We start from the raw sequence: 10,389 nt of genomic DNA on the forward strand, positions 1-10,389 counted from the left end.
CTTTAAATACCCCAAACCCTAAAATCATGATCAACCCTTGGGCCGGAGGTGCGCCACGCCTTTTAAAGGGCGCCCCATGTCTCATGTGATAAATTCCAGATTTTCAGATTTTTCCAGCAAATGTGAAAAATTGATTCCTGCTTCGCCTACGGAATCGGGATCCTACGAAAATAAAGGGGTCCCACAAGATGGGGATAAGGGTGTTGATCGTGTATAATTTTCGGGTTTTGGGTAGTTCAGATCGGGTAGTACGAGGTTTTTTAAAAAAATACTACCCGATACCCGACCTATATTGCACTTCGGGTATTCGAGTTCGAGTATGTTGGGTTCTAATTCAGGTCGGGTATATTCGGGTATACCCGAAAATTACCCACAATTTGATTGATACATTTAGGCCTCATAAACTTTTCTTCATTACATACAAAATTTTAATCGGGTATCTATGGACATGTTTGCTGAAAAAATCTATAACACCCAAAACGTAGTTATAATAACAATTCCAAAACTTTTCTTTTAAAACATTTGAAAGGATTCAACTTTGTGAGCGATGAATGACACGATTTATACTTGTTATTGAAAATCATATTACATAACTTAATTTAAAATCTTAGGATACATTATATTCTAGGAAAATAATAAGAAATAAATAGAATATTACGGGGGTGTTTGGAATTGCTTCTTCGCCTAAAAAGTCATTTTCAACAAAAAAGACTTTTTAAAGGAGGCTTTAAAATGTGTTTGGATTAATTTTAAGAGAGAAAATGCCAAAAAGCCAAAAGTCACAAAATTATGACTTTTAAAACCATTTTTTTTCTTCTTACCAAAAAGTCATTTTAAAAGGACTTTTAGATTAACTTTAAAAAAAAGACAAAATTGCAAAAATGGTCCTTGTGGTTTGTTAATTTCTGTGGGTAAGGTCCAAAAAAAAGTTTATTACCAAAAAAGATCCCTATTTGATGGTTTTGTTGCGGTTTTGGTCCCAACCTCGTTAAGTTTAACATCATGACTGTTAACTTTTGGCAAATGACGGATTTACCCCTGGGACCATTTCTGCAGTTTTATCTTTTTACCAAACTACAAGGACCAATTATGCAAATTTTCTTTTTCATTTTATTGAATTATTATATATTAATTATTTTAATTACTTTTTTCTTTTTAACTTTTTTCTTATTGTATTATTTTTTTATTGGATTATTATATATTAATGACAAAACTGCAAAAATGGTCCCTGTGGTATGCAATTTTTTGGGGTTTTAGTCCAAACCCCGACTTTTTTGGCTTTGTGGTCCTTTTGGCCATGTTTAAACGCATATTTGGTCCCTCGTAAAATTGAAATGACTGTAATGCCCTTCTGATATATTTTTTTTATGTTTTTTCTATTTAATTAAAATGAAAAAGAAAATAAATAATTAATGTGGGCCCACATTTCTCTCTCATTCTCTCTCTCTCTCTCTCTCTCTCTCTCTCTCTCTTGTGCAAACCCACTTGCGATCCAACCTTCGATCCAACCCTTGTTCATAATCGATTCTAGCATTAGAGATGCAATTTCTTTCTTACAAACATTCGATTCCACCATCAAAGATCCGATTTACCCTTCTCAAATAATAGATTCTTGCATTTGGATTGTATACCATTCACCCTATTTTATTTCTTTCCTTTACCGATTGTGTGAGACATACACTGAAGAAGATGAACACGAAACTTGAATCCTGTGCAGATGGTATGACAATACGAAAAACAACCCAAAATCAAAACTCAAACGATCCAGGTTAGCCATAGTAGACCTTTGAACCCACCATCTCATTTCCATGTTCTATGGTCAGCATCCCACTCAGAAATCAAAATCAAAAAATCGAAACTTATAGCAATCTAGATCAAGTACAAAATTCGGATACAAAAACCAAACACAAACCCTAAACCAAAATCAGAAGAAGACGAAATCAAACTATGCCAGAATCAAACTCAAAATCGAAGATGATACCAAAATAATTAACCCAAACCAAAATTTTGATGAATCCTGATGATAGAATCCCAGGTAAAAATCTAATGGAGTGAATCGAAAATGCTAGAGATGATGATTTCTTTGCACATGGGCTAAAATCAGATGAACATAGAAGATGAAGGTCTCGCACACTTAGAACCTAAAATGATGTTGATTTCTTTATTATATGTCTCCTGTGTTTGTGTGTTTTGATTTTTAATATGTATGTGTGTGTTTTGTTGCAGGGGAAAGAGAAGGAGAGTGAAGGGGGTGGCTGCTAGTGGTGGGTTCTTTCTATGATGGTGGTTGGTCACCATCTTCTCCATTGAATCTGAAATTGATGGGTATGTGTGTATGTGTTTATCCATGTAAACAGGCGGTAGAATCCTTCAAACCACAGTGAACAAACCAAATTTACACCAGATCGAACCCAAAATTGAACACTAGAATGGAACACCAAATTTGCAGAAGATGATGAGTAGGGATAATCACTCAGTTTCAATTTGCAAGATACACACGATTCACAGATCCTAAAATCGCAAATGAAACCAAATCCCAAATGAAATTGGGAGTCGCGAGTGTGGGATGAAGATGGTCTCTATGCTGAGGGTTTTCTGAGGCAGAAAGATCTCCGGCGGAGGTTATCAATGCATAGATCGGTGGTCTCTTCCAAGTGTGTGTTTTTTTGGTTTATATAGGAGAGAGAGAGAGATAAGAGAGGGAGAGAGAGAGAGAGAGAAAGGGGCCCCTATCTTTATTTAATATATAAAAATAATTAGACAAAAACAGAAAATGGAAAATAAATCTAATAAGGGCAATTTAGTCATTTCAATTTTACGAGGGACCAAATATGCGTACAAACATGGCCAAAAGGACCACGAAACCAAAAAAGTCGGGGTTTGGACTAAACCCCAAAAAAATGCATACCACACGGACCATTTTTGCATTTTTGTCTATATTAATAAATATTATTTTTAATATATTATATTTATATATTAATAAATATTATTTTTTTATTATTAATTTTTTTAATTATTTTTTTTGAATTTCTTCTTTATTGGATTATTATATATTAATAAATATTAGTTTTAACATATAATATTTATCTATTAGTAAGTGTTACTTTTTTGGATTATTAAATTCAATTAATTTTTTTTTTATTTCGTTAATTCTTTTGATTGGATTATTATATATTAATAAAAGTTATTTTTAATATATTATATTTATATATTAATAAATATTACTTTTTATTATTAATTTTTTTAATTGATTTTTTTAATTTCTTTTTTATTGTATTAATTCTTTTTTATTGGATTATTATATATTAACAAATATTATTTTTATCATATAATATTTATCTATTAGTAAGTGTTACTTTATTGGATTATTAATTTTATTTAATTAATTTTTTTTAAGTTTTTTTATTGCATTAGTTCTTTTTATTGGATTATTAATTTAAATTTATTATTTTTATTTATAATAAATAATATTTTTTAATTCTTTTAATTTTTTTTTAATTTCTTAATTGTTTCAAATAAAAATACCAAAAAATCTCACCCACCCTACATTCTCTAATTTATTTTAAATACTGGAAGATAACATATTTTGGACAACACCACCACCACCACTCAGTCATAACAAACCACTATCGGGTCGTCTCCAACTCTGTTACTATATATACAAATATATAAGTTCAGTAATTATTCACGAAATGAGATCATCATGTGTATTTTAGTATTTGTGTATTCACATATCTCTAAATTTGTTATATATTTCAATAAACTTATGATTTTAACTTATGATTTTGACATATATAATTTCCCTAAAAATATTTCTATATGAATTACCAAATATGAGTATTCGCTACTTAGCGGTTGGCCGAACGAGTACCGAATAACGAGTTCTACAACTTTTTCACCATGGCTATGGTGGTTTGAAAACCCTCGACCTAACATTGTCGTCATCGATGGTGGTATCTGTAATGAATGGTCGGTTGGAGGAAGTATGCTTTCTGGGGTTTATTTCACATTGTGTGGGTAGTCAACTGGTGTAGTTTTCGTCGAGAATGGCCGACTGTAGTCGATTATCGATGATTTCCAGCGAGATAATACGACGATGCAAGGTGGAAAAATGCAACGAATGGAGGAGCTGACTCGGAATGTTTGGTATTTTTATTTGAAACAATAAAGAAAGAAATTAAAAAAAATAAAAACAAATAAAAAATATTATTTATTATAAATAAAAATAATAAATTTAAATTAATAATCCAATAAAAAGAACTAATGCAATAAAAAATTAATTAAATAAATTTAATAATCCAATAAAGTAACACTTGTTAATAGATAAATATTATATGCTAAAAATAATATTTGTTAATATATAATAATCCAATAAAAGAGAATTAATGCAATAAAAAAATTAAAAAAAATCAATTAACAAAATTTGTAATAAGAAAAAGTATTAATATATAAATATAATATATTAAAAATAAAATTTATTAATATATAATAATCCAATCAAAAGAATTAACGAAATAAAAAAAATTAAAAACAATTAATTAAATGAATTTAATAATCCAAAAAAGTAACGGTTACTAATAGATAAATATTATATGTTAAAAATAATATTTATTAATATATAATAATCTAATAAAAAAGAATTAATGCAATAAGGAAGAAATTCAAAAAAAAATAATTAAAAAAATTAATAATAATAAAAAGTAGTATTTATTAATATATAAATATAATATATTAAAAATAATATCTATTAATATATGATAATCAAATAAAAAAATAATACAATAAGAAAAAAGTTAAAAAGAAAAAAATAATTAAAATAATTAATATATAATAATTCAATAAAATGAAAAAGAAAAATTGTATAATTGGTCATTGTAGTTTGATAAAAAGATAAAACTGTAGAAATGGTCTCATGGGTAAATCCGTCGTTTGCCAAAAGTTAACAGCCATGCTGTTAAACTTAACGAGGTTGGGATCAAAACCGCAACAAAACCATTAAATAGGGACATTTTTTGCTAATAATTTTTTTTGGACCTTACCCACAATTGACAAACCATAGGGATCATTTTTGCAATTTTGTCTTAAAAAAAACAAAAAGTTTCAAAAAAATAACTTTGAAAATAATCACAACACCCTCTACATTTACCCTTATGTGCACCACGTTTTGTTTGTGATATTTTCGTTTTACAACTTCTTCTTTTTTTTTTTTTTTTTTTGAAACTGACTATTGATAACTTATCAAAACTCAAATGATAACTATATAACTTAATAATAAAGTTTAATAGTTATTAAATAGTTAATGTATCCATTATTTTATTTTTTTTAAAAATTAGGTATACTCAAATTTTTTTTAAACTTAACCAACATCCGACCTATTTAAATATGAGGTTAACCGATTATCCGAATTTTCGAACCTGACATCCGACTTACCTAATCCGATATATCTGAATTCAAAATGGGTTCGAATTGAATAATCTGATATCGATTATTTTCAATAGGCTAGATAGGCATTTCGATTAAATATCTCTATTATCTATTATTGTTATTTTTTTTATTATTAAGAATTAGAGATCGAATAAGTTCGTAGTTTGAAAGATTAACGGTCGTTGTGCCCTAATCGAAAGTTCCATACTTCCGTATATGCGTATGTCGGTCTCGCTGTCTCTCTGGTAAAGATTCAAACACCATATCTTGATGGGGAGCACAGCTAACGGTGCCGCCGCCGAAAGGCGTACAGCCACCAGCAATGGCCGGAGTCCCGTGGACAAAGAAGTCGACTTCGCCAACTACTTCTGCACATACGCTTTTCTCCACCACCAAAAAGAGATGCTCTCCGACCGAGTTCGAATGGACGCTTACTACAACTCTGTTTTCCAGAATAAACACCACTTCATCGGAAAGGTGCATCTCATTACCCTTCCTGTATCCACATGTTTACGTTAAACTGCTATATGCTCGTTTTCTGCCTTGAATTAGGAAGGTGAAATCAAATTTAACTAAAATAAACCAACAGAAATTATATATACTTAAAAAAATGGTTAGCCTCAAGGCCTCCGAGGCATGAAGGGCATCCTTACCAGGTCACATGGCATGAAATAGGTCCGGCGGACGGTTGACGTCGGCCGGATTATTGAACTCCGGTTGGTTGACAGAATAGGAACAAAAGATGTTAAATTGATCTTATTTGGATATGTGCTAAGAACCCAAGTAACTTTTTAAGCTATTCGTATGTATATATGTATCTTGAAATCTATAAATTTATGCAAATGTGTGTTGGGGTTGTGTTATAATGATCAAATTTTGTGTCTTTTTGCAAAAGACTGTTGCAACTTGAAATCTTGTATGTGTATACTTTGTATATTCTTGAATCTTGAATTTTATGCAAACCCAAAGCCTATGTATATGCATCTTGAAATCTTTAAATGCAAATTTGTGTTGGGTATGTGTTATAAATAATGATCAAATTTTATGTCTTTTTGCCAAAGACCTTGTTGTAACTTGAAATCTTGTATGTGTATATATACTTGAATCTTGAATTTTATGCAAACCCAAAGACTAAATTGTCATGTATATGTATCTTGAAATCTTTATATGCAAATTTGTGTTGGGTGTGTGTTATAATGATCATTTTTTTGTCTTTTTGCAAAAGACTCTGTTATAACTTGAAATCTTGTACATGTATATTCTTGAATCTTGAATGTTGTGATAAGTGATAACCCAAAGACTAAATTGGTATCTTTTTTTTGGAAAAAGACTGTGTTGGATGTAGGTACAGGAAGTGGCATTTTAGCAATATGGTGTGCACAAGCAGGTGCCAAGAAAGTATATGCTGTTGAAGCTACTAAAATGGCTATTCATGCTCGGGAGCTTGTTAAATCAAATAATCTTCATGATGTGATTGAAGTGATTGAGGGTTCAATAGAAGATATTACACTACCCGAGAAAGGTCATTATCAATCCAAAAAAGAAACAATCTTTATAATGTGTGATGTTTGTCTGGATAAAGTGTTGTATACATAAGGTCTGATTTGTTTTTCAGACTAAATGGCTTAACCCATTAAGCTTATTTAGTTAAAAAGAAACAACCTTTTACTCCAAATAGAAATCATTTATCCATTCAAAACTTCATCCATACAAACACTTAATGGAAAAAGAAAACTTTACTTCTTTTTGGATTTATTTTCATCTCACCAAAAATTGATGTACAGTTGATGTGATAATCTCTGAGTGGATGGGGTACTTTCTTCTTCGTGAATCCATGTTTGATTCTGTAATTTGTGCACGTGATCGTTGGCTTAAATCAAATGGAATTATGTAAGTAGTTCTTTATAGTTTATACCACTAATTACACATTTTGTTCATTATTTTTATTGTTTTTAGAAAATTAATTAATCATTCTTTTCGTTTGAAGGTATCCGAGTCATGCTCGCATGTGGTTGGCTCCTATTAGATCCGGATTAGCAGATCATAAAATGAGTGATTATGAGGGATCCATGGATGATTGGCATGGTTTCTTGAAAGAAACTGAAGCTTATTATGGTGTCAATATGAGTGTTTTAACAAAACCCTTTTCGGAAGAGCAAAAAAAATATTATTTGGAGGTGGGTATCCTACTTTCTTGTATATATTTACATTTATACCCCAAGTTCAAAGTAACAAACTATCCCAATAACATCATTGTCAACTAAAGTCATGTCAGAAGTTATCATTATCAGTAGTCTACAAGTCCCAGTCTAATGCATGCAAAATGATGTCTTGTCAGTCTGTTCTATCATGTCTTGTCAGTCTGTACTATCATGTGCAATGTAGTACAACCTGTTTCTTCCAGTCTTGTCCTGACTAACAAGAAAGGCCTTAAAGATTATTATTATTATTATTTTTTTATTGTGTAGACATCGGTGTGGAACTCTTTGCATCCAAATCAAGTTGTGGGAACTCCTGCTATATTAAAAGAGATCGATTGTTTAAAAGTGACAGTTGAAGAAATCCTCAAAGTGGAAGCCAACATTTCATCGTTAGTCACTAAAGAGGACACACGGCTATGTGGCTTTGGTGGTTGGTTTGATGTACATTTTAAAGTGAGTCAACGGTCAACCTTTGACTTTTTTAAGTTCATGTGAGAATTGATTTGACCAATTTCTTTTTATATTTTGTTAGGGAAATGAAGAGAATCCAGCCGAGTCAGATGTTGAGTTGACCACAGCTCCTAGTCAAGATGATGGCACTCATTGGGGACAACAGGTTGACTTTTTCTCTTTTGTTGTATTTTTTGTTGGGTTTAATGTATGAAATAGGAAAGTATTTTTATTTATTTGTTTACTATAGCATCCTACTCTTTTTTCTTCTTATTACAATATCATATATTGAAAATTTTACTAAATTATAGCAATATCATCCAAATACAATTTATACAAAGCAATTTCCATTGGGTAGATTTGTCATTTTCAAAGTATAATGTCCTAATAAGAGAGAATTTGAAATTACAATGCTATAATTGGGTAAATTTTTCATAGCAAATGTCTTTTTATAAGAAAAAAATGAAAGTACAATGTTACATATGCTATTTGTTGCAATTAGCTCTTTTGTGTTTTATGGTGATATTATAAAAGTGGTTTGATTGAATATAATCACATATATATATATATATATATATATATATATATATATATATATATATATATGTAGGTTTTTCTTTTGCATCCGCATGCACGTGTGAATGAAGGGGAAGAAATTTTTGTTAATTTCTCAATGACACGTGCGGAAGATAATCACCGTTTGATGAAAGTTGATCTTGGGTATTCGATTAAACAGTCATCAGGCAAGATGCTGCCACGTGTTGAAAAGAAGTTTTTCATAGAATGAGGAAATATTCTTGATTAAAAAAGAAGGAATCTTTTTTTTTTGGCTTTTTTTGTGTAACGTTTGCTATAGAATAGTTGCTATCTTTTTTTTTTTTTTTAAGTTTTGTTTTGTTACAAACTGAAAATAGATGTAAACTGTTTTAGTTTTATATAGAGAAGTACAATTATTACAATTTTGTTTTATTATCATAATTTATGTGCGATACTGCGATTAAAAGAGGTGGAACCAAGTTTTGTATGATTCTCATGAAATCGAATCCCCAGGTCCTTGAATTACACTATTTTCATAATTTTGCAGCCTAAGTTAAAGCCTAATAATAGTAAAGGATGCTAAAACTGATGCAAAGAAATATAGGTTCGATTTTATTTTGTTATTCAATACAAATGCTAAACTTATTCAATAGAGGACTCTATTTTGTCCATGGCTGCTAACTGTTTGATAAAATTACTGAATGAGTTCACTTGACACAGACATCCTAACATATAGACGAGGATTGTAGGCGTTGTTGTGATTTCCCTTCCATCAGTGCCTTACCGGCCACACATGGATGGTGTTCCTAGCTATTATTCACAATTCTAAATGCCCCAACAATTCCATTTCCAATCTCAACCCCAAACCCAACCATCTCAAACCCAATTTCCATCCAAACCGTCTTTCACATCTTCAACCAAATATGTTTATGATTCTGAACACGATGAGCAACAACAACAACCTCAACAACAAAAGAAAGGGAATGCCAATCCGAGAAGATGGACACAAAAAAGAAGAAGTTGAGTTAGCAAAGGCATGGGTCGACATATAAGAAGATGGTGGCACGGGAAAGGGTCAAAATCGTGATCAATTTTGGTTACGTATCACAGAGCGATTTTGTAAGGGAATGGGTCGAAATCCAGATTATCAGACCTCCGACCAATGTAACTCAAAATAGAATCTTATGAACAAACTCGTGACACAATGGAATGGAATTTACACAAACTTTGAAAAACAATGGGCTAGCGGAGAAAGTGAAACGAGTTTGTTGAAAAACACACACGCTACATTCCAAGATGATATGCTAAAGCCTTTTAAGTTTATTCATGTGTGCGAAGTTGTCAAAAGAAGCATTAGATGGACGGAATTTGCAACACATAAAAAAGTTGCTAATCCGCCAAAAAGAAGCCGAACATCTTCATATTCGAGCTCAAAAAAAGTCTCATCAGATTGTCACGTAAGCGTTAATCTTAATGATAATAATGACGACATCGAAGAAATATGTCCGCCTCCTCCTCCAATGGGAAGAGACAAAACAAAAGTTCGAGCAAAAGGACAAGGGAAAACGACATCTTTAAATTCGTCAGTCGGAACCGAACGGTCAGCTAGATCGGAAGAAATGATGACACAAATGACACAATTGAATTCAACTTTAGAGAGACATATGACTGAAACGGTCTGACTCACAGAATATTCGTTGTTAATGCAAGATGTGAGACACCTTAACCCCGTAGATCAAGAGGCGGCTAAAGCGGTGAAGCAGTTTCGCGAAAAATA

The 10,389-nt window shown here is 31.2% G+C and overlaps 1 protein-coding gene across 1 annotated transcript; it reads left to right on the forward strand.

Moving 5' to 3' along the window:
• The first annotated feature begins 5,586 nt into the window (after positions 1-5,586).
• LOC145128619 (protein arginine N-methyltransferase PRMT10-like) lies at positions 5,587-9,050 on the forward strand. Its single transcript, XM_079063435.1, has 7 exons — positions 5,587-5,901; positions 6,754-6,946; positions 7,209-7,314; positions 7,412-7,601; positions 7,893-8,078; positions 8,158-8,241; positions 8,686-9,050. Exons 1-7 carry the CDS (start codon positions 5,695-5,697, stop codon positions 8,860-8,862), a joined length of 1,143 nt encoding a protein of 380 aa, XP_078919561.1. The 5' UTR covers positions 5,587-5,694; the 3' UTR covers positions 8,863-9,050.
• Positions 9,051-10,389: the final 1,339 nt, after the last annotated feature.

The sequence above is a fragment of the Lactuca virosa genome, chromosome 8, assembly GCF_052849685.1.
Source record: "Lactuca virosa cultivar CGN04683 chromosome 8, Lactuca_virosa_CGN04683_v6, whole genome shotgun sequence".
NCBI classification, from domain to species: domain Eukaryota; kingdom Viridiplantae; phylum Streptophyta; class Magnoliopsida; order Asterales; family Asteraceae; genus Lactuca; species Lactuca virosa.